At 32.6% G+C, this 26,747-nt stretch overlaps 3 protein-coding genes across 3 annotated transcripts; 2 read left to right on the top strand and 1 right to left on the bottom strand.

Moving 5' to 3' along the window:
• Nucleotides 1–5,303: 5,303 nt before the first annotated feature.
• On the bottom strand, nt 5,304–8,865 carry LOC111385258 (wall-associated receptor kinase-like 6). Its single transcript, XM_023009634.1, has 3 exons — nt 7,904–8,865; nt 7,503–7,664; nt 5,304–6,804 (listed from the first exon to the last, which is right to left on the bottom strand). The coding sequence occupies exons 1-3, from the start codon at nt 8,811–8,813 to the stop codon at nt 5,609–5,611; spliced, it is 2,268 nt and encodes a 755-aa protein (XP_022865402.1). The 5' UTR covers nt 8,814–8,865; the 3' UTR covers nt 5,304–5,608.
• Nucleotides 8,866–12,631: 3,766 nt separating this feature from the next.
• Nucleotides 12,632–17,487, top strand: LOC111385259 (carotenoid 9,10(9',10')-cleavage dioxygenase 1-like). Its single transcript, XM_023009635.1, has 13 exons — nt 12,632–12,783; nt 12,994–13,131; nt 13,303–13,405; nt 14,488–14,747; nt 14,852–15,031; nt 15,127–15,205; nt 15,281–15,362; nt 15,446–15,508; nt 15,585–15,723; nt 15,830–16,145; nt 16,230–16,294; nt 16,813–16,977; nt 17,065–17,487. Exons 1-13 carry the CDS (start codon nt 12,667–12,669, stop codon nt 17,176–17,178), a joined length of 1,821 nt encoding a protein of 606 aa, XP_022865403.1. The 5' UTR covers nt 12,632–12,666; the 3' UTR covers nt 17,179–17,487.
• Nucleotides 17,488–18,572: 1,085 nt separating this feature from the next.
• LOC111385263 (E3 ubiquitin-protein ligase ATL42-like) lies at nt 18,573–19,926 on the top strand. The gene has a single exon (XM_023009640.1). The coding sequence runs from the start codon at nt 18,633–18,635 to the stop codon at nt 19,857–19,859; it is 1,227 nt and encodes a 408-aa protein (XP_022865408.1). The 5' UTR covers nt 18,573–18,632; the 3' UTR covers nt 19,860–19,926.
• Nucleotides 19,927–26,747: the final 6,821 nt, after the last annotated feature.

Here is a 26,747-nt window from a genome sequence, read left to right as displayed (position 1 = left end):
TCTCATGGGAAAGGGAATTGAAAGAAAGATTGTCCCAAATCAGCCACATTGTGTAAACAAAATGCATAAATCAGCATGTGGGAGAAATTCTTATTTGATCCATCTCCGTCGCTGTTACTTTTATAGTTGGCCTTTTTCTTCCATTTAAGTCAAAACATATTTTTGCAAGATTAGCAACAATAAGGATCTCCTTCTTTACACTCCTTTCAAGAATTCAACGATCAAGAACTGTATTCAGCTATTTTCCTTTTGAGATAAAAGAAAACGTGTTACTAAACTTTTTCTGATGTAGTTGAAGATTTGTCGTGTTACTAAATTACTTCTGACATAGTTGAAGATTTGTTCTTGTCAAAAGCTTCAGAAGATAAATGATAAGACTTACACCTTCACCTTTAAACAAGGTATAGTGCTACGTGTAGATAATTATTTATAGATTGATATACTTATTGGTGACATGATATTATATTAAAATTTAAATGATTTCTCTCTCTCTCTCTCTCTCTTCCAAACAATTTTTATCTCTCTTTTTGTACATCAATCTATAAATAATGATGTACAAGTAGCATTATTGCTAGAAAACACAACTTGGTGATTCATATGTCCAGGCAATTGAAAGGCTTGTCCACTATATAGAAAAAAACATCTATAGACTAGAAGACCAGATAAGTGAATAGAGACTAGATTCGCATAGATAATTTTCCAACCTAGAAGGTACGTCTTAAATGGAAAATAAACAAGCACTACAAGTATATATAATCAGAATTTCTATAAGAGTTCCATAGCCATTAATTACTCTTGGAAAAATCACAAAAGAATTATGGTTTTTATTTTTATTTATTTTATTTTTTAGCAGTTTCTCACTTCGTTTGTACACTTAATTTTCTTTCATTTTTGTACATTGTGAGTTCTGAAAACAGTAGTTTGGAAGCATGTATTGTTCATGTTGAACCACGAAGCATTTAGACATATTTCCTCGGTGCTACTCTGTTGGTGTTGAACCAATTGCTTAGAATGGAAAGCAACTCTATAGAATCAATGTTCTCTAATGAATTTTTTCACATGTAATACTTTTTCAGAAGACTTTGGGCACCATCTTCTGCAGTGACTACGGACTTATTTAGATAGCCTCGTTCTCATTATTGATAAGATATTTCCGAAACATAATTTAAAATAAATAAGTTTTTTCATTCTTTAATCGTTTAAACTTTCAAATAAAATAAATCAGTACTATATAAGAGCAAATAGACATCTTCGGTTAAGTCTTGTTGTGAACCACTTATAAGAATTGTGTACATATTAGGTTTTTGATGAAAAGAATTAGTATTTGTATTCAAGTTGAAAGCCTTTGTCATCCATATATCCTATACCCAGAGGTAGATATGACAAGATTAGAAGACTCTTGATTTCAAGTTGGAGAAGAACAAGAAAAAAAAGTTAAGGAAAGCTTGGAAACATTTAATATGTTGGACTATTTTGAAGAGGGAAGGACACGGAAACTTTGAACTCAAATTGAAGAACAAAACAGGAAACATGTACAAGGAAAAGCCCAAAAAAATGGAGGACTGGAACATGTATAAAGTATGTTTTTTGAAATCGATATTTGCCCCATCTTGGTTTGATATTGCTTTGAGGTTCACTTCAGCATATAGATTTATCTAATATTGATGATGCCAAGGTGACTTCTAGCCGTTGACGTCAAGAATTTTGCCATTTCACCACGTGTGATAGATTTCCACTGCACATGCAGTAAACCTATTAACTAGTCCTTTTTTTTTTTCAATCAACAAATGTTTTTTAATTGCAAAGTAATATTTTTTTTCTCAAAATCACAAACTTTCTTTGAGTTATTTAAATCCAAGCCATTTAAACTTTCAACATCACCTTTATTTGAGCAAATTCTCAGCAATTGTTCACTTTTTCAAATAAAAATAATTTTAGAAATGCACGATATTTACGCATAAAGTGACATAGGTATCGATTTGAACATTCCAAGTAATTGTCAAAATCTCCAATAGCTAAAAACTTTAAACCAATTATTCTTGGTGACAATACCCGAGACACCACATGCGCAAACATTCTAGTATAAAAAATGTTCCACACAATTTTTGCTTAGTGCTTTTATGCCTTGCACTTTATCTATTTCATGAACTTTCAAGAAGGAAACTCCAGCTTTCTTTTAAGAGGTGTCAAATATACTCAATAAGATTTGATGTTTTTCGATGTGAGAAATTCTTTCATATAGAATCAAAATAACCGCTAAATATGATAGTAATCAATTACAATATTAACTAATGGTAACCTATAATTTAACTATGGTAAAAACAATCTATCTATATATATAATACAATTATAATGATAATATAGACGTCAAGCCGTAATCTTATTTAATCACGTTAACAACTCTCCTCAAATTGATACTGGTAATAGCATTAATTTGCAATCATGAACTTGCCACGATGACAGTACTTATACTGATGAAGAAGAGATCTAAATCACAGCAACCATCTACAGAAAATAGTGATGACGAGAGACCAATAACAATAAATTGTGCAAAAACAACCAAGAACTACTTCGAAGCCACTCCAAGAACAATCTAAAGACACTCTAGAGAGCTCATGCCCAAGAAGAATTTTCAAAAGAAATTCTCAAATTGTGTCGCTACATGCAATGTACCCTATCTGTCGGAAGAACTCAGTCGAACGCATAATTCATATTCCGACAAAAGCTCTTGCAGTCAATGTGCCAGTCAAATATCTAGCAATATTTCATTAGCCAAGATGCTATAGTTGAAACAATTCCCACAAAACAGCCTATTCTAGAAAACTCAAAGATAACACTCCTCTGAGAATAAAAAATTCTAGCTCATCACTCAAGTAACCAATACCCAACGGTGTGCACTCCCATGTCTCTCTTTGTAACCAAAAATGAAAACCCCTTTTTTTGCACCAAAATAATAATAATAATAATAATCCATTACCATGCTATTGTTCTTCAACCGCTAAAACATTACTAGGTTAACCAACCCGTATACAAAAACCCACAAACATGCCTACAAAGTAAGCCCAATTAAAATTAAGTGCTCAATAAAGCCCAATTATTGGTGAAATTTTCATGTCTAAATTGAATCACCCGTCACCTTATTAACCGCATTTATTGCCTAATCAATCAAATAGCTTCAAATAGCCACCATCTTGACCAAAATTCTCTGCAACCTCTATTTCGTCATTGCTAGCCATAGCACCACAACCACTCAAATGATTAAGCTTTGCCAGCCAGCTGCATCCTAGGAGGCTGAATTGGATAACTGCCCCTTCGATTGGATTGTGGATTCCCCCATTTTCGTCTCCGTCACTATCATCGTCAGAACCCACCAGAATATTTATGGTTTTGACTTTAGATGGTGGTACAATTACCCAGCATACGCCTCAGGATGATGAAGAATTGGAGTTTCAAACCCATTCGGTGTAGGGAGCCAACTCATCCTTTGAGGACCAATATGTGGACGGTGGAGAACCCATAGCCCTTGATGAATTCGCACCTTCATGGGTAGATGAGACTGATAATTGGACAGCAATGAAGAAACCGATGGTTGGCAATGTTCTTAAGTAAGGGAGGAGCGAGAGGTGGGTTCTTCTCGAATTCACAGTCCCGAGCTGATGAATCTAATTACTGGGCTTGAAATAAGGCTTCTGTGCCCTCTTAAGTCTCGAAAATATGGAAAAAAAGGTATAAAGACAAAATTTGGATGAAAAGATTAAAATAAAGAAGATAAGGGCTTGAAATTCACTACGATTGTCGAATTAAAACTAGAGGAAATTACACCATAACAGGTATTTAATTATTACAATGCATAAATCAGGTATCAATTTTATTTGTTCAAATATCATGTATTAATTTAATTCACTACCCAAAACCTAAATTAATCCACCCTCCAACATTCACTACCCGAACCCTAATTATTTTCTTCCCCTACTTTTCCTCTTCTTCCCATCCTCTCTCTTTATCTTGGAATCTCCCTGTCATACATGGCTGTCGTCGCTAGAGACCACATTGGAGCTCGTCGCTGGGAGCAGCTAGCGGTGCTCACTGCAATTGCGTGGTTATGGTGGTGTTGTATCGGGGGAAGATCTATGTATAATGGTGTGGTGTAGGTGACGGTCGTGTGATGGTGGTCATTTTGTTGTTATTGCCAGTGATAGTGTCGAGGGGCAGATCTATGTGTGGTGGTGTGGTGTAGGCGACGGTTGCGCAGTGGTAGTTGGTTTTTTTTTTTTTTAGTTGGCGGTAGTTGTGGTGGTGTAGTGGCAAGGGTGGATCTGTGGGTTGTGGTTATCTGATGTGCAGGCGATGATTGTGTGGTGGTGTGGTGTAGTGTCGGATGTCTGATGGTGGTCATTTTTCTTGTTATTGTTGGTGATGGTTGTGATGGGAACAAATCTGTGGGCAGTGGTGTGCTGCAGACAACAATTGTGTAGTGATGATTCTTTTTGTTATTGTTGTTGACGGTGGTTGTGGTGTTGTGGCGTGGGGTGGCATGGCTTGGCTTGGCGTAGCGTGGCGGAATGGGATGGGATGGGATATACTGTGACCTTAAAATTTATGATTAACTATTAAACTGTACATTAAAATTTGATAATTTGTAACTAAAAAAATAATTTATGACCAACAAATTTGAAAATATATGATTGATAGATAAGCTGTGACCTATAAAATTTTTGATTTGTGATCTTGAAATAATCTGTGATCAATTAATTTGATAATATGTGACCTATAATTATGTACCTCTAACCATTAATTGTACAATTGTAACTTATTATATTTAATTAATAAATAAATACTTGATTTTTGCATTTTTAAACTTGAGACTTGAAAATTGAATTAGTAATACTTAATACCTGATTTATGATTCCTCCCCCCCTTCCCCTTTAAACTATCTAAAGACTGGATTGTGAGAAAAAAACCCAAACAAGAAAAGGAGAAATTTTTATAAGGAATTGGCTCTGATGCCATTTCAAATATACTCAATAAAATTCGATGTCCTCGATGTGAAAGGTTCTCTTATTATATAGAATTAAAATCACCACTAAATGGGTATTTGACTTCTGATTCATTTCTAGATTTTGCATTATATTTAATAAATATTTTCTTTCTTCTATGTGATCCAATCGGTTTAAATTATAAGATATATAGAAATGAGCTGTGGAAAAATGGATAATACTTGTAGATCTCAAGTATTATGTCTTTCTGTTTTAATTTTGTAAACATTAAACCCATTATTGTAATGCCTTTCCAAAACTGTAATCTAAGAAATTTATTTAGGATTCTTAACACATGTTCGAATCACTTTCCAAAATGTAATCTAAGAACCTTAACATTTGAATAAAGAAAAATCTGGGCAGAGACTAATCCTAAAGGTCCCAATGCCCATATTTGTGTGCCTCAGTTTTTCCTCCCATTCTTTATTCCCTCCATCTGGGAACAAATTTTGAATTACTGTATCTGACTGCTACAGAAAAGTTACAAAAATATACTTTATTACTGTTTTTCAATAAAACCAACTTTGATTTAGTCCTAATTGCAAGAACATAAAACATGCATGCTAGTTCCATCAAACAGTGTAATGTAGAAAGGGATTGGTTTCTGATGGTACAGTGCTCTCACCATCACTAGATGTCCATGTGGAGTTGAGGTCTGATAGCGATACTGATCCCACTTCAGTGCTGATTACTTGCGTATTACTTTGGACAGTCGCTTGCCCCTTAGATAGCCTAATATTCTCCAATTCCATGCTGACTTCTTTCATTGTTGGCCTTTTCTTCCCATTCAAATTCAAGCATCTATATGCTAAAGTAGCAACAGCAATAATGTCTTCATCTTTTTCATGCTCTAAAATTATAGGGTCAAAAAATTTATGAAGGCAGTTTTGTTCCATAGACATAAGAAAACGCGCAGCTAAACTTCTTTCATCTTCTGTATCACTTGAAATTATTGGTTTCTGTCCTGATAAGAGCTCAATAAGAACAACACCAAAGCTATAGACATCACTCTTATCGGTAAATTGGCTTGATCGGAAGTATTCTGGATCTAGATAGCCAAAGGTCCCCTTAACTAAGGTGGTGAAGTGAGTTTTATCTACTGCGATAGACCTTGAAATTCCAAAATCTGACACTTTGGGTCTATAGTTTTCATCTAGAAGGATATTGCTCGACTTGATGTCCCTGTGATAAATGGGTGTGGAAGTTGAATAATGTAGATAAGCGAGAGCTCCTGCTACCTCTGCTGCAATTTTTAGGCGCATATCCCATGTCATAGGAAACTCAGCACTCGGGTCATGGATGTGATCGAAGAGGGTTCTATTAGCAATAAACTCGTAAACCAACAAAGGAACTTCTGTCTCCAAACAACATCCAAGTAGCGCAACAACATTTCTGTGGTTAATTTGAGAAAGGATTACGACCTCATTTATAAACTCATCCAGTCGATTTTCACCTACTAACTTGGACTTCTTTACTGCAACAGTTCTCCCATCAGATAACATGCCCTTATAAACTGTACCTTGACCTCCTTGTCCAAGTATTCTACTTTCATTGAACTGATCGGTTGCCTTCGACAACTCCTTGTCTGTGAAAAGTCTTGTTTTTTCTACGTGGCCTTCTTTAGTAGATATTTGTTGCTGTAATAAAAGACCACCATTTCGTTTGAAATATTTTTGTTTACGATTGCATTTCCTCCTCTTCTTCACTACTTTGTATAGCCAATAGGTAACTGTTAGCAGTAATAACAATCCGATGCTCGTGCTTAAACCTGCACAGAGAGATGTCATATTAGACAAATTCATGCACAGGCAGCCGTTTGAGAACTCTAAGAGTTCTAAGATTTCATTATGTGTATGAGAAACTAACTGGATAAATTGTCAACCAAAAAAAATCACTGCTGTGAGTATCCCTTTATTTTTCTGTATTCACTATATTAAACTTCATTTTCCCTCATTTTCTTGACTTCAAGTCAAATTACGCTTTTGTTTTGTTTATTTCTTAAGCCTTCAGGCATCGTTCAACTGTGTAGAACATTTGTTTGATTTCGTATGGACATAGGTCACCGTACTTCTTGGTTCCTTCGTCCAATGAATTGATCAGTTTTTTTTTTTAATATTAAGAAAATAAAGGAAAAGTATCCTATATGATTCCGAGTTTACTTCGTCTTATCTATTAACTCCTGATTAGATAAATAATGGTTGGAACTTTACATAAAAACCCCGTTCATCAAATCTGTCTCAAATGCAAATTCCAAAAAAAGAAGGACCAAAAAATCTTTTTTCAAAATATTTCTGTACTCATCTTAAGTTTAATGATTTAAAGGTTTTAGTAAAGTTGCAACGATTTCCCTTCATCCCTGGTTCTCAACAATGCTTCAAATGAAAAGTTTTTACTTTTGATAGAATGTAATGAACATGATCCGAAGTAACGTGAGTAAATTTACAGGGGTAACAGTATGTTTATAACCTGTGAGCACTGATGCTTTATTTGAACGCTGGCCAATGCAACCAGAACCAAATTTGCTGCCATCACCAAAATAACCATGCTGGCAAGAGCACTTATAACCACCTGGAGTATTAGTGCAGATTCCATATGGATGACATGGATTGTTCTCACATTCATTGATGTCTGAAAACGTAGTAGAGCGAAAAGAGTCATGGCTGAGCCAAAGGAAATTAAAATTGTTCTTATTGCTCTTCGATAATTCATTTTTTGTTTATCTATAGACAGCTTCTTTGGTAAGCTAGATTTAACACTAATTGACAATACGAACCAAAAAAAGAAGTAAAATTTTTTGTCCATCGTGGAGTAATGTCCAATAATATGTACTAAATATGCTCAGTGTGTTCAAACAGACATTAACTAACCTTGGCAACCTGGTCTGAGATATGGATTTCCCTTGTATCCCTTGGAGCAGTTGCAGTGATATCCTCCAAGACCAGTATCAGAATCAACACAGATGCTATTTTCCTGACAAGCAAATAGACTGGATTTCTGAGCTTCAGCACATGTTTGATTCCCAATCACCCAGTCAAATATCATCGGAACAGTTTCTACAATTCTGTGTTCAAAATTGGAATCAGAGACATCAGATGGGTGAAACGTATATCTGCCCTGTTCTCCAAGAAAGGAATAGCCACAGTGGTTGAAGGACGAGACGTTCGTGTGATTTCCATAGCTGTTCAGGAAAGTAGTGTAATTCTTTACGCCCTTGGGAATGGAGTTTTGGCAACAGCCAATTCCAGAACAAGATCCATCACTCAAGTCACTGCTCTTTGAACATATGGCAGCACATGAACTGATTAAGTCATATGAACTGATTAAGTTATCAGTTGCCACTTTTGCCATATAGGAAACATCATCACATCCCACAACTATGAACTTATTTTCGTTTGAAAAACTGAAAGGCGAGGTTTCACTTATACCATATACGGTTTGAAATTCACGAGTTATACCACCAGTCTGATTGTAGCATCTGTAAGCTATCGCATTGGTTTTGAGACGGATTTTGGTTTCTGATATGTCGATAATCTCTCCATTAGTTCTGCTGAGGAAGGGTTTTGGAGGGTTAAAAGATTTAGAACAGTTGATGTCATACCATGGGCCTATGGAACATCCAGCATCTAAACCAATACCAAATGGGTATGGAACGGATACATTCCCACACTTGGTGGGGCAGCCGGGTAGCGCGATTGTGCTGTTGTTGATGGTCTGTTTTGATATGGAAAAGCTAAATGGAAGCCATAAGATTAGAAGAATGCAAGCTTTTTGCTGCATATTGCAGGCTGATACAATAATATCTTCACAATTATTAAGAATGCTTGATCAACAGATGAAGAAGATACGCCAAAATCTCTCTGGTTAAATAGTACATAAGTTTCATCCACCAGATAAGTCAGATTATATCATGAACAAGGAGTTGCGCGTTGAAACTTAGAAACATAATTTCCATTTGTTAAGGTCATAACTGTTGATTATTAAAGCCACAATTGTTGACTCCAATAATTATTGTTGAAACTTCATGAAGAAGTTTTCAAGTTGCAAGTGACCAACTTAAATTTAAATTCCTTTCCACCAATCACAACTTGAAAATGACAAAATTGAAGTGAAACTCTCCTAACCACCATATTTGACTATTGTAAAGCCAAAGTCGACCCACGTTATTTCTAACAATCACAACGTTAAATTTTTTAACAGGGAATAATTGAGTTGAATAAGTCATATTTCTTAGGACGGCATGTATAATATGCATTCCGATACTATTGATTAATTAAGATAAATGAATTTAATATGCATTCCGATACTATTGATTAATTAAGATAAATAAATGATCCTAAGTTCTTGAATTCAACATAGCTGCCTAAAATTAATTTACATCCGACAATAAATAATTCTATCTTCTGGGAATTGAATTTCAATTGCCCTATAAGCCAACCAAACGGATCCTGGTTATAGCTTTTTTTAAGGTAGCAGAAATTAACTTTTTTAAGAATTTTTTTTTTTTTCGAAACAGATTTCTTCTTATTTAAGGGTCCACGAAATGTTTATTTATCAATGTTAAAAATAGTCTATATATCTAAGTGGAGTTCATCTAACCCAATTAAAGGTCAACGACCAATTCAACATTCATATCCGTTGTTCTTATGTACCATCTTAGTGTTATCTATCATATATATACAAGTATTTAATATTTAGGCGTGTTTGATATACGTAAATGGGAATTATTAATAAATAATTTAATATTTTTTAGCACTTTAGTCTACTACACTGTGGTTGAAAACGCGGTAACTCATCCAACTTATTATTTTTCTGAAGTTGAAAATTGAAGTTTTGTTTTTTGTTTTAGCTTGGCTGTCAACTCGTTTTGGTCGCAATTGGCTCGATCGACGAGGTACAAAATGTATCTTTCAATTTGAAAACAATCTTAGAAAATATGTACTCGTGTATTGAGCGACTTCATAAAGTGAGTTTTGGACCTAAAAGTAATATTAAGACTTTTGACCTTAAGATTTAAATTTAGATTGCCCGATTAATACTCAATTGATGCAAAATCGTTAAATTTACATTTTAATAGCGATAATATTATATGATCATGTTTAAGTTCTCCAATTATAATTACCGCGTATCTAAATTTTTAAGGGACTTGACCAAACTAAGTGTTTATTTGGTAGGAATTTTGTCAATTGATTTTTTGATCATTAGAAATAAAGTGAGTCCTAACTGTAAGAGAAGTATTCAAAAATGACGGCTGGAATAATGAAATAACGGTCAAAAAATTGATTTTAATTGGATTTTAAGTTGTTCCAAACATGCTCTAACTTAATTTTGGGTATGGTATGCTTGTTTAACTTTTAATTGATTTTATTGTTGAAATAAATTTACATATATAATTTAAATGATTTAAGTATGGTCGACTTCCCATTCTTTGGTCAAAGAATTGCACGCAGATGATATATAAGGTGGGACATTCCCATGACAATAACATCACTTTGCTTTACTTGGAAAATAATTGCACTTTGACCAGTTACTTCTGTTCTTACTTTTGTAAAGAATTAGTAATTTTTATATTTGTATTTTACCAATTTTCATGATTATAATAGGCAATTTTTAGGAAGCTAATTTAAAAATAAATAAAAATTCTAGTGTAGTCTTGGTCAATGTTTCCTGTTCATAGTGGGCCGTGAAAGGCTGTATCTAGTTGGTGAACCATCATCCAACTTATTAGTATGATACGGTGTTAAGATTTGGGATTTCATCTTAATAGGTCAACCTTGTTAAGAAGAGTAGCCCAAAACTTCTCTTTTTCTTCTTAAATTGCATTTCTTTATGTTATAAGTTTCAACAAGATTTTGAAGACCTGGCAATAAAAAACATCATTGTTACAGCGCAAAATGGCATGTCATCATTTCGAGATTTACCATTAGTTTTACCACTTTTTTCTACTAGAACCATGCATTATCTGGGAAATGTAAAAGGGCAGATTTAGCTTGAGTATACGATGCACCATTGGCTTCCCTACGAATGGAGACGCTCCATTGTGGCTTAGAATAGTGCCTTCTGGAGCGTCGAGGATAGAGGATTTTTTTACTGCTTCTACGGCGGAGCTGCAATCAGAAAATGGCCATGTACACAGATTTCTTCAGGAAAATGAATTGAATATTTTGGACATTAAATGGAGAGTAGTACCTGATTAGAGCAAAATCTGGAAGGTTGAATTCTGAAGTTATTGGAAGCCAATTTTCACTTTGTGCCTCCAAACATCATTTGAAGAATATTTTAATATACATTTGGACAATTTTGGTAACAGCCTGAATAAGACACTTTTATCCAGAAGCTCAAATAATGGCAAGTCCGGTCGGTGTCAACTCTTCAATTTATCCCTATTTTTGATGGAGAAGATTAAAGGAAAATGGTATATGGTAGAGATTTTCAAAATTCAAAAATGAAGGATTTGACAAATGAAACAATTTCACACAAGTGTTATGGAAATTGTTAATCGACTGTGGAAATTTAAAATTGCTCTTTATTATGCTCAACTAGATACAAGATGCTTATTAAAAATAAATAAAGTTCTTGGAAATGCTCTTATATGGTTATTTTGAATAGTTAGATAATTTGTTGTTGTTTTTCCATTCACTTATTAAGGAACAACTATTTGGTAACTAGTTAATTTTTTTCCTGCAAATTACATAAAGGTGGAAATTTTAGTAAAGTGAGAAAATAAATTATCTAGATATTGTGGGTAGAGAGGTTAAGATTTAGGGTGGATATATGACACCATAATTGTTATGGGATTTAAAGTGAAATTTCAATTATGCTTAGTAATTAGTTTCTTTCCAAACAGTGTCTTGGACCTGTGGGTCATTTGAATTGGTATTGATATGATTATATAAAAGTTTTTAGATTTTTTATCCGACAAATTATTCAAATTGGTATTTGCAAGAATTAATGATCTGTCGATCTAGTTGTATTCTATTGTGAATCAATGAATACTGAATTTTTTAAATCGTGGATATTCTAAGAAATATCCAAGAATCAAGTCGTAATTAGGATCTTACTGTAATCACATTAATTTCTAACATCAAGTTCAAAATAAACGACTAGTACAACTTTTATGAGAAATTTTTTTGATCAAATAGATTTTGAATGTACATTCTACCAATAAAATAATTTTGCAAGTGGATCCTTAATTTTTTCTTACTTTCTAACCATGCATTTTGAAGAGAAAAAATCATTTTTAATTTCAAATAATCTTTTCCAAACAAATAGTAAAGGTTGTTTTGAATGGAGTGATTTTCTCCAATACTATATTCGATTCATTAGATGTAATAGATCCTTAACCATCCATTACTAATCACTTTAAACTTAAGGGAAACATGAAAATAATTTGTTTATTTTGTATTAATTTAATAACATTAGAGTCAATGGGCTCAAGGCAACCATTTTAGACTGGTGCAGGTACCAATTCGTGTCACACGTCATATAAACATACAAATAAGGCCAAAGAAAAGATGCTATTTTTGGGGTAATAAATGATACTATACACACCAAATTTTCGAACATTATGTATTAATATACAAGTGTTGGCACTTTCAAGAAGTTAACAATTTTCTCTTGTTTCTTACATTCTATGCAGAAAAAGATGGCCAGTATATTGCAAGTCAATTGCTTCATGGGAAGGCCTCCATTTTCCCACAAATTTGATCATCATTTCAGAGATTCACTCCCTTCTTCTTCGAGTTTTAAGGTAAACAACTCTTGTCTGTTTCCTTTGTCATTTGGACAGGCTCGATTAGTAAGTTGAACTGGATCGTATTAAAGGGAAAAAAAGAAAAGAAGATATGATAATGTCCAATCCAGTTTAATATAGTGTATTGAACGTGCCCACAATATATATGTGATTTTTTTATCAGGCTATAACGAAAAACTGTATATTTGTACTTTGTCTATATAACAGCCACTCTTCAGAAAGTTACAGCAGAATCCAATTTGGGCTAATGTTCCCAAGATCATTAAGGAGGCTTCAGTAAGATTATTAGATACATTTGTTGATTTGACATTTGAATTCGTTGACCAGCCATTGCTTCCATCCCAGGTAATGCGAAACAACCCCCCACCCCCAAGTACGCTTACTTGTTTATATCATATTTGGTAGAGTGGATTTTACCGTATTAGAAAATATTAGAGAATAGAAGAGATAAACTATTGTCCATTGTCCAGTTCAGTATGGCATGCTAAACCTGTCATTAAAGTTTGGTGTAAACAGGGTAATTTTGCTCCAGTAGAAGAGCGGGGAGAAGCTATTCATGTGACCAGCATAGAAGGAAGGATCCCAGATGATTTTCAAGAGGGCGTTTACATTAGAAATGGTATGCCAATTGCTTCGATCTCTACTAGAAAACCAGATAATCTATGAACTGTTAAAATGTCCTTGCTTTGAATTGGATTGTGTACCTTTTTCCTTGGAGCTATTCCTTGTTTATTACCGTCTGTTAATTACAATGTATGGATAAGCACAAAGCCAGATTAGTCCTTGAAAATTCTAGTTTATTAGCCATTTGGATGGTTGAGCTACTGGGTCTGTAAAGTGTGTCATGTCAATTCTTTATACAGTGCATATTTAGAAAAGAGTAATGCTATATAGTCCTACTAGGGTTGTAACCTCAATCTAGATGACATTAAATGATATGTTAAATGAAAGGTGAAACTAAATGAGTTACTTTAATTCTACCTATCAATTAATGCCACATTAGAGTCACCTAGACTAGGGTTGTAATCCCAGTAGACTAAATGGCATTACTCTTTAGGAAAACTCCAAAAATGGAATATTTTTATTTTTTTTTTTTTTTATTTTCTATAACATAAAAGTATTGAATGATTCTCTGCGCATACCTCCAAAATGAACATGGTTTTGTTATTTTAATCTCTAAGGTTCTTGACAAAATGATTCCAATTCAAAATCATATTATGTTATAACATTGTTCTTGTAATTTCAGTCTGTCCTTTTCCCGGATGATTCTGTCTTATTATGCCTCTGAGACCAATCGAAAAATTACAAGAAAAAATGAAAAAGAAAGACGATGGTTGATAGTTGATATGTTGGCAAATCATGGAATCAGTGGAGAGGACAAATAGCTAAATGAAATAGAGCATTTTTTTTTTTCCATGCTCAAAAGTTACTTTTCTGATAGGTAAGTCGAAAATAACTACAAAAATCATGTGATAAAAATATGTAACTTAAGAAGTTAAACTTGCGATTAAGCAAACATGCTCTACACCAAGTTGGTTGGTTAAATACTCTTGAACTACGTGCCTTTTCAAATAGTGAAAAAATTTAGACTTCATTCTTAAAACTAACAGCTTTAGACCATTTTTTTTGGCTAAGTTTCTCTAATGCAGAATTGCTAGATAACTGTTGTTTTCACCTTTCATGATATTATTGTCCATTTAGGCCCAAATCCTTTGTTCGGGGCATTAAAATCGACAAAATCCGTGTTTGGAAAATCAAGCCACACATGGATAGAAGGCGAAGGAATGCTTCATGCTTTGTATTTTTGTAAAGAATGTGATGGCAGCTGGATCACTGCCTACAACAACAGATATGTCCATACCGATACTTTCAAATTAGAAAAGGAAAGAAACAAACCAGCATTTCTTCCAGCTATTGAAGGAGATCCTCGAGCCGTACTGTCAGCTTTTCTACTAAATTGGGTATGCCAATATAATAAAAATGAATATATCTAGCTACGCTACTCTGTTACTGAAAGATATCTACATACTCAACGCTACTCTAGCTGAATTTTTTATCTTGACAGTTAAGATTTGGCTTGGTGGATAAATATCTTAGCAACACGAATGTTTTTGAGCATTCAGGGAAGTTCTACTCGATTTCTGAGAATCACATTCCTCAAGAGATTGACATTCGTACGCTAGAAACTCTTGAAAATTGGGATATCGATAAAGCTTGGCGTCGGCCATTCACTAGCCATCCCAAGGTAGTTCTTTAAACCTGTAAAAAGCTCGAAAAATCCACAATTTTACCTATTCAATGTTTTTTCCAACATCAATTTTAACATTTTAAGTGAAACAGAAAGCTCCAGATACTGGAGAGCTTGTGATTATGGGGATCTCTCCAAGCAAGCCTTACTTTGAAATCGGAGTTATCTCGGGTATAGAAAAGTGGCGTAAAGCTCCTTTATGTATAGTAAATATGGCTAATTTAAGATATTTCACTTTTATTTCAGCCGATGGAAAGAAATTAGTTCATAAAGCCGATCTCAAATTAAATAGGTGTTGCCTTTGCCATGAAATAGGAGTTACAGAAAGGTAGTCTGTTTATTCGAAGGCTTTCACTGTGTTCAATATCAGAATAGATTTCAATTTTTTAAGTTAATAAATCCTCTTTTCAGGTATAATGTGATCATGGATTTTCCTGTAACCATAGACATAGATCGACTCATAAGTGGAGGCCCGTAAGTATTCTTCGTGTTAATGTCAAGAAATTATCTTTCATATATAGCTCATTATGGTCAATTTGAGGATATATAGGTTAATCAAGCACGAAAAAGAAGGACGTGCAAGGATTGGAATAATGCCCCGTTATGGTGATGCAGATTCCGTCCAGTGGTTTGAAGTTGAATCAAGCTGTACATTTCACATTATTAATTGTTACGAGAAGGATGATGAGGTAATAAATCATATATTTTGATATCTTGCCAATGGAATCCATAGAAAAGTAATCATTGTGTGGTGACTGGTATACAATTTTCTATATGTTTGGATGGGACGAGCAGGTCGTAGTGTTGGCATGTCGAGCTCGTGATTCAATCATACCAGGACCTGATTTTGGCTTGAACAAATTTGATTGGTTCTCCAAAGGGTTTAAGGATATAAGTCCTGTTGAAGAAACTGATGAAAAACCACAAGGATCATTTTTCTCTAGTGCATATGAATGGAGATTGAACATGGATTCCGGAGATGTGAAGGAAAGGAATCTCACTGGAACCGAGTATTCTATGGATTTTCCGATGATGAATGAAAAGTTTGTTGGTCTTGAAACTAAGTTCGGGTACACACAGGTGGTTGATTCAAATGCAAGCTCCATATCAGGTAAAATTACAAAGTCCTCTTTAAAGTTGTTGTGCTTTCGATCATTGGTCGTAACTAGCAATGGATCATAAAAGTTTCCCACAGGCATGGCAAAATACGGAGGGCTAGCCAAACTTTACTTCAAGGAAAGGAAACTCGACCTTCTCCCGGTAAACTTCCATTATACGTTCCCCTAGTGCATGTTGGACTTTGTGGAGCCTAAATATGTTACTTATCCCGAAATTGCAGATTGACCTAGTTTCCTATGCTGTATAAAGGAATTAAAGTGGAGCTCTGTGTTGAACCAATTGATATAAAAGTTTAAACTTTTAAATAGGGCACATGTGTATCATTTAAATATTATCTTCAACACACCACCTCATGTATAGGCAGAACTCATTTTCTTCCATCAAAGCCCATTACATGGACAATTTTATTTGAATGAGTGACGGCAAGACTTCAGCGTAGCACTTTTTGCCTACTCTAATATCATATTGAGTCACTTGGTCTAAAAACTGAAAATGTTAGACAGGGTCACATATATATCATCTAAATACTATCTTCAACAATCTCTATGTTTTTGTGTTTTGTTTCATTCATTATAGCTCTCGGAATTGGGATTAGTGTTTAATCCCTAACAGTGCACCTGTTTCTCTGGTCTCCTAAGAAATCATTATTTGTGAACCAGGATACGAGACAACCCAAAGAAGAGTTGATAAAGGTCGAGTATCATAAATTTCCACCCAATACATTTTGCACTGGAGCTGCATTTGTGGGGAAACCTGGGAGTCCTGAAGAAGATGGTGGATGGATCATTACATATGTACATAATGAAGAATGTAACATATCTCAAGTAAGTTGTCTTAAAATAGCTTTAATGTTTAAAGTTTTCTCTTTGATTAATTGATGATAAACTGAGTTGTACACTTCTTGGCTATAGGTTTATATAGTTGATGCGCAGAAATTTTCAGACAAGCCAGTGGCCAAGATTACACTACCAAGTAGAGTCCCCTACGGATTCCATGGAGCTTTCATGCCAATACATCGACAGTGATAAATTTGGCATTCCAAATGCTACATTGTCGAAAATATATTGGCTAAGCTTAAAAGTAACTCTTTTGTAAAGTATGGAGAACTGATATGGGTTGCATCATGTAACAAGCTCTGACGCGCAATAAAGTTTATCGAGGAAACATAACTAGAGGTCGACAGTACTCCCTTGTAATGAAGTTATTTGTAGTAAGTGGAGATTTATTTTGATATCCCTTTTATTTTTTGATTTGGAAGAGTGACCAACAATGAGGAAGCAAGAAAATAAAGGCCTGTAAATGTATAAACAGTTATTAAATAAGAACATTTCTTTTCAAAGTAACGACACTTATGACACCTTCATGGTGAACGGGCCGGGCCTGTTTGAGAAAGGCCTGTAAAGGCTCGTGAGCTGGTCCGGGTTTTGTGGTGGGCTGGACCAATCCCGATATGCAAGCGTAGGAAAGGGCTTGAGCTAATAATCTGATAGGTAAATGAATAAATGGCTCCTTACCGAACACAAATAAAAGTTAGCTTACATTGAATGAGGGGCCTCTGAAGGACCACCCAGCTCATTCGAACAAGAACTCCAACTTGGCTCACTTCGCCTACGTAACAAAGAGAAGTAGTTTAATGGGTAGGGCCAACCATCCAATTTTATTTTATTTTATTTTATTTTTGAATGTATGATAAAGACATAAATATGGGGAAAAAAAATTATGAATTCTCATTTGTCTTTATGAGTTAAATTGTTTACAATTTACGCTATAAATTCATTTAAAGTAAAAATTTACAGGCAAATGCATCATGATAGTTATCACTTAATAAACTGTAGTTCAATGATTTCATCGCTCACTGTCAATTATGTCTAAGATTTTGGAAATTTTAGTGATTGATGTTACTTGCCTAGTGTTGACTTTTTCTGAGCTGAGCTAAGCCGAGCCAAGTCAGCCCGGACCCAGTTTGATGCCACTAGCTCTACCACTTCCTACAACATATATAGAAAAATAACATATTCCTTCCAAATTAACACAATCATGTTGTTCTGGGAACTCTGGGTGGACTCGGCCTCATTTCCATACATCCAACATTGTATACAAGCATTGAAAAAAAAAATAATAATAATAATAATAAAAACTAAGCCCTTTAGAAACCAGACTTCGAAGGGCTAATATTTTACATGTTTGAATTTCTCAATTGAAAGTAACTATTTGGCTCCATGTCTTTGGCATGTTCAGAATCAGCACCCACTAGAAGATGCTCGTTCGGATAAATTATGTCGTTCAATTGGGACAGACAGAAAGATCCAAAGGAAAAAACAGAGAATCAAATATTAAGAACCATAATTTATTTAATAGTTTAAGATGCTAAAATGCATCCTTAAGAACAGTGTTTTCTATTGAATTCCAGGAAGAAGAATGCTACACAGCAACTACGAAATTTTGAAGAAAAATAAGTGAGCCCTGCTCAATTTCTCAAATGGAAAAATTTGAGGTTATTTTTATTCTCTTCTTGTTTATATGTGCTGAAGCTCAAGATTCATCCAATCAGCGTGATGTGAATCCACTTCATCCAAGCATGGCGGTAGTTCTTGTTGTTCTGTTAATTATGTTCTGCTTAACGTTTCTCATAGTGGCTTACGCGAAGTTCTGTCACAGACCGGTTTCTTATTATCAGTCGAATGATGGACAAGATCCCAGTGCTCTTCTTGCATCAAGATCTCGGTTTTCTGGTATTGGTCGATCTGTAATTGAATCGCTTCCGTTTTTCAGGTTTTCGTCCCTCAAGGGCTCGAAAGAAGGCCTTGAATGTGCAGTATGCTTATCAAGATTTGAGGAGACTGAAGTTCTTCGATTGTTGCCAAAGTGCAAGCATGCATTCCACATGAACTGCATTGATAAGTGGCTCGAAAATCACTCGAGCTGCCCCATTTGCAGGCACAAGTTTGATGTGGGAGATTTAAGTAGTTTGACGTATACAAACAGTTTTAGGTGCCCCCGGAACTCGTGCAATCTAGCGGAAGAACCAAATATCGAGCTTTTCGTTCAAAGAGAGCAGGATAGAAATAGGTCATCCAGATTCAAAAACACGTTCCAAAACATTGTCAGGGGGGAGGAAGACGAGGTTTTGATTCAAAAAGGTAGCAAGGATAATGGGGACCAGAAGACCTTACACAAATTCAAGCACAAGATCATTGTTTCTGATTTCATTTGTAAAAGCAGGTGGAGTGATGTCAACACTTCAGACCTTATGTTTCTGAATTCTGAGATGCTCAATTTTATGTCGAGCAAACGACTTGAGCCAATCAAGTCGAACAGTGGAAGATTCAGCAATGAACTTTCAGCCCAGAAACGAGTTTTGAAGATAAAGGAGGAGGATATGGAAAGAAAAAGATTGTACCATTCTAAGGTAAGTACAACTGCCACTTCAAGCTCTCCTTGTATTAACAAAATAGATATAGTCGAAAAGACGGCGACAAGATCATTGAATCCAGGTGAGAAGAGATCAATGTCTGAGATTACAAATATTTCAAGATTTACAGAACTCAGTACAAGCAACAGGATCAATGGATTATCATCTCCAGTAAATATTGTAAAGGATGAAAAAGTTTTGAGGCTTTGGTTTCCCATTGCAAGGAGAACAATTCAATGGTTTGCTGGTAGAGAAACCAGTTCAGTGATTTCAAAACATGAATCAAATGTATAAATTCTACATACATTTGGTACACAGTATTAGATTGTATTTGATCATATACAAAACTTTTTCTTATTTTCTTTTTTCTTCATTCAGTATTGTCTATTTTACCATACCAAAATGTGTCTACATATCTAGCTAATTATAATTGCTATTAATTATACTTTCGTGGGTTTATGAATTCAATAATATGGTAATCTCGGAGTATTTCCGTACGTGGAGAATTGGGGTTTCATCCCAAAACAAATTAACCTATTGAAAGTATTCAAATGTCCTTATAATGTTCGCATTTTTCCAACTATTCTCCCCTTGAATGAAGTACCATATCATCTCAATCTCCCTTCAAGTGCTAATATAGTCGCCTCCTTCCTCAAACAAGGAAGGATTATATGCTCCATCAAGACTAAACTCTTCTACTCTTCCATCTTTCAGAGCCAAGAACAATTTTTTTTAGCTTTTGTGATTGACTAGGATCCAAACCTTCGCTAGACTACAAATAGGGATTCATCTTGGGCATGTACTTTGCTAAGTTTGGAGCCTAACAATTTGTGGGGAATTTGAATTTTCATCCCAAAAGATTAAAATGTTAGGGGTGTAACTCAATCCTTTTATAAACTCAACATTTACTCCATGTATATAGCGAAAGGAAGTGTTACTTCTCTTAAAATTCTATCGTCGAATTTAAGTGTCAATAAATAATTTGTATCTCTAGAGCTTTATCAGATAGAATGGATACAAAAGGAGGGGATATAACAATCAGAGTATGTAAATGACAGAAATGAGAAAAGGACAAAAATTAAGGGAGCTCAATTGAGTAGAGACATATAGTTGATCGGTGCGAAATGTACTTTCTACTAACAAATGGTGTGCAAAGTCCACTATGAAATGCTGCCAAAATCTAGTGAAATTATTATCTCATGATTTAAAACCTTGTTTGAAAGCTAACTAACAAATAGTTAGTCCAATCTATCATATTGGACTTAATTAACGAAGAGAGATTAGAGATATGTACTAATTTGTCAATTATTTTATTCAGTATTGTCTACTAATTATAATATCAAAGTTGATTTCTCCACGATGTTAAATTAATTATATGAAATTTGTCAATTATTTTATTTAGTATTGTATACTAATTATAATATCAAGGTTGATTTCTCCGCGATGTTAAATTAATTATATGAAATTTGTCAATTATTTTATTCAGTATTGTATACTAATTATAATATCAAGGTTGATTTCTCCGGAATGTTAAATTAATTATATGAAATTTGTCAATCATGATATTCAACCATGTTTGGCAATTTAACGAGTGTTAAGAATGCCATATGCTAGGTTGATAGCATAATATTTGTCAAATATTGCGTCAAGTCTTGTAAACCAAACATATATGATGGTTAATTTTGTCATCATGTTAGATTAACGGAATGAAATTTGCGTAAAAAAAAAAAATGGTTTTGTATATCGTAAGGTTTACTTTTGGTGAGAAGTTATATATAATAATTGAAAATTTGTCAATTATAATTGAGAGATAATTTTTCGAGATATTAGATTAATGAATAGAGATGCGTGCAATTTTTCAATTATCCAATTCTTGTTTACCAAATATACTATGGTGATTAATTTTTCCAATATGCTATATATATTGGTATAAAATTTATTAATTATCTTGTTCATCTACAATATATTAAAAGTGGGGATGGTAGAGAAACTTTCAAATACCAAATTTACCCCTACATGTTTAACTATATGCCCACTATATCCTCATAATTGGAATATCAATTTAATTAGTATTTATCATTTGGTTTAAAATTAATATAATATAAGGAGTGAAATATTTAATTGACATTTATCATTTTGGATTGAAATTAATATAAGAAGTGAAACTAACATTCAATTATATAAAAATAAATAAATAAATAAATCAGCGACTTACTATTCAATCGACCATTTTGTTCTTACAATTTTTATTTTCAACCAATGAATCAATTTTTATTTTTCATCAACAAAACCTTATTAATCTTCATTATTTACATTATTATTCATGCAATGAGTTTTTAATTTTCAGAGCAATTTTTATAATTCATCCATTAAGTTATTATTACAAATATTTTAAATGTTGCATTAATATATTAATGAGGACATTCAATGAAAAAAAAATTACACACAGAAATTCAATGACTAACATTTAATTGATTTTTTTTCTTTTTAATTTTCATCAATAAAGCCCTCATTACCAATTTAATTAATATTTATCATTTGATTTAGAATTAATATAAGTGGTGAAATATTTAATTTATATTTATCATTTGGGTTGAAATTAATATGAGTGAAACTGACATTCAACTATTAAAAAATAAATAAAACTCAATGAAAATTTAGTGACTTATTATTCAATTGAGTATTTTGTTCTTACAATTTTTATTTTCCATCAACAAAGAATTTTTTTTATTTTTTATCAACAAAACCCTTATTAATCTTCATGATTTATATTATAATTCATCCATTGAGTTTTTATTTTTCATTAACAAAGCAACTTTTATTTTTCATCAACAAAGCCCTTATTAATCTTCATGATTTACATCATAATCCATCCATTATGTTGTTATTTAATTGAGGTTACAAAATTGATAGGTTGCATTAATGTATTAATGAGGTAACAAATGTGCTAAATGTTGCATTAATATATTAATTGGGACATTCGATTACTAAAAAAAAATATTGTATACAAAAAAGTATTATTTTAATCATATTATTACATTTTAGTGGGAGAAAAAAAAGGAGAATAAGAGAAGTCAATAGATTCATGTGTTTTATTGATAACCAAAGTCATATATTTATAGGGAAAATTATGGCTACAATGATAATAAAAACTAGGTTGTGAGAATATAATTATCATTCAATAATAATCATATTATTTACAATACTCCCCCTTAAATGATACATTATAAAAATATCTGTCCCATTAAAATTTTGTCAAGCAAATTTAATGAGGCAAAACTTGGGCTAAGGAAAAATAGTATATCTACTCCTTATTTCGATTTTTATATCAATTGTTTTGTACGTCAATGTTTTCTAATAACATCATCTCCATAGGAGATATTTATCAACTTTTGATGATTGTAGTAACATGATGACGTAAAATGGTTCTCGTTGATCTCTTCAAGAGTTTCATGCATGTCAGAGTATTATTTTGATGGTATATTTCTTTTATGTTATACACATTCATTACACAATTATTAGGAAAATTTTGTAGGAAAAATATTAATGATGGAAAAAAGAGTACATTATTCTTTTAATACGTTACAAAAATTGTGTCATTAAGTACATTATTCTTTTAATACGTTACAAAAATTGTGTCATTAAAACCTTGACTAGAAACCCAATGAGACAAAACTTTGATCAAGAAAAAAAGACTGTAACGCGTATTCACTCTCCTCATAATATTATCACTTGAATTATATGGTTCAACTATAAAATCTTTCAAGGATAGTATTAAAACAATACAAGATAAGTTGACTATATTCACATTTATTGCATGATTAGACTAGTAAAATAGAGATTTGTGATTACATCCACCACATAATAATTTATTTATTTATACAAGTTTTCACGAAATTCATTATGTAAAAAGTCGTACATTTCATATTATGATTTTACTTTTTTTATTTTCTTTTTCTTATAAGTATACACCTTTAAATTTTTGGACTACAAGACCAAGAATTTCAGGTTTTTCTAGTAAATTTAATTTAGGATTATGTCCCTTTTATATGGTCAATCACCACTTCGATCGAAGTATTTCTATGCATTTATTTTGATTCTTTGCTATATGATACATGATATCATATGCACAAGTATTTTCGATATCTTTTTCTTTTCAATTCAATTCTTTTCTATAATAACATTACTAGCTGAGATATTTCAATTTTTAACATATCAGGTATCTGACCATCTTTACTAATTGTTCCATTTTCATTTGAAGATTTTTGTATTCGAATCGAATATTATTACGCTTCAGACATGTCATAAATTTATCAAATATAATATTAACTAATTGTTCTCTGGGATGTTAATTTGAGTTGGAACATTTAAAACTGGTGTTTAGATATTGTTGATTTCTTTGGTCAATAAATACATCTAAATGAATTATTTTTTGAATTCTTGGTTCAAATTACCTTTTTCCAAGGATTTAGATAATGATATATTTATACTTTATTTTCAACTTCTTAATTCACCCTCTAATGCTGAGAGAATTGTTCAATTAAATTGGCAATCAGTAAATTGCATTATAAAATATCACTTGTTAGAGCTTGAGATATTATACAAGAATTCAGATTACACATTTCTTTTTAGCTTTCTTTAATTTTCATTTTAGTGCAATGTGGTGGAATAATTGTATGTATGTTACACTATCAAACAATTAGATGAAATTAGGCTCCGACCATAAGCCAATTATAAAAGGGAGAATTATGATTTTGGCTTGACGCATAAAAGCATTCCCTAAAAGGAAAGAATCGTTGGATTTACGCTAGCTATCGCTCATCTAATGTTCGAGCGAAAAAAACAGTAACCTTTTCGCCCACCTGTCGCTGAGCTATCGCTTGAACAACACACATGTCATTAGCTTGGTGCTCGAGCAACGGTGTTATACGCAAAATCATAGTTCGCATTTTTCAAGAATTTTAACCATTCCATACTACTTAAATGCCTCCTACTATATCTACCAAACCCCTGACACAAATTTGTGAGTGGTTGCTCATTATATGCTTTCTCCATATCATCATTCATATATTCAATAACACATTCAACTCTTTGATTTATCCATTGATTCTTGAATTCATACAACCAAATATTTGGAGAAAACACCGACTTCATATAATTCAAAACACTAACTTCCTATACACATATAGGAGTGTACTTTCTCAATAACTTTTAGAAATTGCTGAAGATTAAGGGAGGTTGGACCAGAATCACAGGAAGAGTACAAGAACAATGTATTCTTGGTGATCCACAGGTAATAGACAATCCCAAAAGATTAGGAAAAAGTGTGAGTGAAGCACGTTCCAGTTGACCTTAGAGATTGCAAGAAGTAGATCAGCGAGCCTAGTGAAATTTTCTGTATGGATCGTATTGTAAGTTCATGATTGTTTATAGTGAAAGTTATTGACTTGGTCTCAGAATTTTTACCCAATTGGATTTATCCGTCAACAATTCTTGGGTTATTTATTGCTTTATTGATATTTGTGGCAATTCAACTTAGGATAATTCAACTTATTTGATCAAACATTTAGAAATAATTAAAAGTGACTTGTTGCTTTTTATTGTATAATTTCGCATGTTGGGTCAAAACAAATTGGTTAAATCTAAACTTTCAACATGCCATATTGTTAAACTGTTTATCGACATCCCAACTAATATTTATTAAAAAGTTGATATTTAAACTCGCTAGTATTAACAAGAGATGTCATCTTGATTGTGCAATCTGAAAATTATGCTCATAATTCAAAATTTGAGAAGTAATTAATTTTGCAAACTTTAGGTTGCAAAACCATACAATCATCTAATAGATTTATCAAATCTATTAAATATAAATAATATCTAGATGGTTAACATGGAGGGTGACAGGACCTCATTTATCACTCTAATTAATTTTTAAAAATATAGGAAATTTAGTCTCTATTTATCTAGTGATGATTAATATCCAATTTTCAGTAAAGAGAACAAATATCATTTAAGAATTCATTAAATTGAAAAAAAATTCTGGTTCTTCATTAAATGTCCGTTGAATTCTCAATTTCATATCATTATCAATCCAGTGATTGTTAAATTTGGTTATGCTAAACAATAAAATATAAGAGTTTTTGCACTTCTAGTTCAATAAAATATTTATCAAAATGATCATCACTTCAGTATAGTGTACCAATTAAGAAACATTATTAAAAACTTTGTAGATTTCTCTTTTATTTAGTTAAAAACAAATTACTAGCAATAGCAAATTTAACCTTTTATATCACACAATATTGACTCTTCTAGAGTCTCAAAACAATACTTTTCAAGAATATTAATATAAATAAACTATTGCATATTTAGAAGCAATTTAATTAAAATTGCAAATTGTCAGGATCAATACAATATTTAGCCCTTGTTTGAGCCCCATTTGGGGGAATACATTTTTGAACAGTATATTGATGAAATGTGTAGTTAAAAATAAAAAAAAAATTGCGTATAACATTATTTTATTGAAGAATGTATGATTGAAATGATGTCAAAACATAGTTTAAGAATGCATTTTTTTCAAAAAATAGGACTCAAACAAGGGCTTACATTAGGGCTGTTAATGGATTGAATTTTTATCCGAATCCGATTCGAATTCGATGAAATTAACGGGAGATGGATTTAGGACATCAATTCGATAATCCGATTAAGATCTGAATCTGATAATCCGTTAACTAAATAGATCAAATATGGATATACGTCAATTCGATCCGATTTATTATAATAATCTAATATATTTTGTATATTATCGCATAATGTATTACACATAATTTTTATTTTTTCATTTTGAAACTTGTATTATACTTAAACATAATTTTCAAATAACTAATAATATTAGATAATAGTATAATGATGTTAATTGAAATATATGAATAGATTTAATTTTTTATTAATTAAAATAAGAGAAAAATAATAATTAATTTATTTTATAAATTAAACAACCAAATTAGCCAACATTGGAATTGCTTTCATTATTTTTAACTTATCACTTCTCACATTGAATACTCACTAGAATATCATAAAATTTACAATCTATAGATAAGTGGGCCAAGAATTGTGTAAAAAACTATCTAGGCCTTTTAATTCTAGGGTTAGAAGTTGACTAAAATTTTTATTTTTATTTTTATT

This window comes from Olea europaea, unplaced genomic scaffold (assembly GCF_002742605.1).
Source record: "Olea europaea var. sylvestris unplaced genomic scaffold, O_europaea_v1 scaffold311, whole genome shotgun sequence".
In the NCBI taxonomy this organism is placed as follows: Eukaryota; Viridiplantae; Streptophyta; class Magnoliopsida; order Lamiales; family Oleaceae; genus Olea; species Olea europaea.
Note: the sequence above shows the minus strand (reverse complement) of the source record. Positions and strands in the feature narration are given on the sequence as shown.

Excerpts from the sequence above, each read along its gene's own strand:
- LOC111385258 (XM_023009634.1), bottom strand. The coding sequence starts at position 8,813 with ATGCAGCAAAAAGCTTGCATTCTTCTAATCTTATGGCTTCCATTTAGC. Across the intron at positions 7,665-7,903 it reads TCTCAGACCAGGTTGCCAAG|ACATCAATGAATGTGAGAAC; the intron begins GTTAGTTAATGT and ends CTACGTTTTCAG. Across the intron at positions 6,805-7,502 it reads TAAAGCATCAGTGCTCACAG|GTTTAAGCACGAGCATCGGA; the intron begins GTTATAAACATA and ends CTCTCTGTGCAG.
- LOC111385259 (XM_023009635.1), top strand. The coding sequence starts at position 12,667 with ATGCAGAAAAAGATGGCCAGTATATTGCAAGTCAATTGCTTCATGGGA. Across the intron at positions 15,363-15,445 it reads GAAATAGGAGTTACAGAAAG|GTATAATGTGATCATGGATT; the intron begins GTAGTCTGTTTA and ends TCCTCTTTTCAG. Across the intron at positions 16,978-17,064 it reads AAGAATGTAACATATCTCAA|GTTTATATAGTTGATGCGCA; the intron begins GTAAGTTGTCTT and ends TCTTGGCTATAG.
- LOC111385263 (XM_023009640.1), top strand. The coding sequence starts at position 18,633 with ATGGAAAAATTTGAGGTTATTTTTATTCTCTTCTTGTTTATATGTGCT.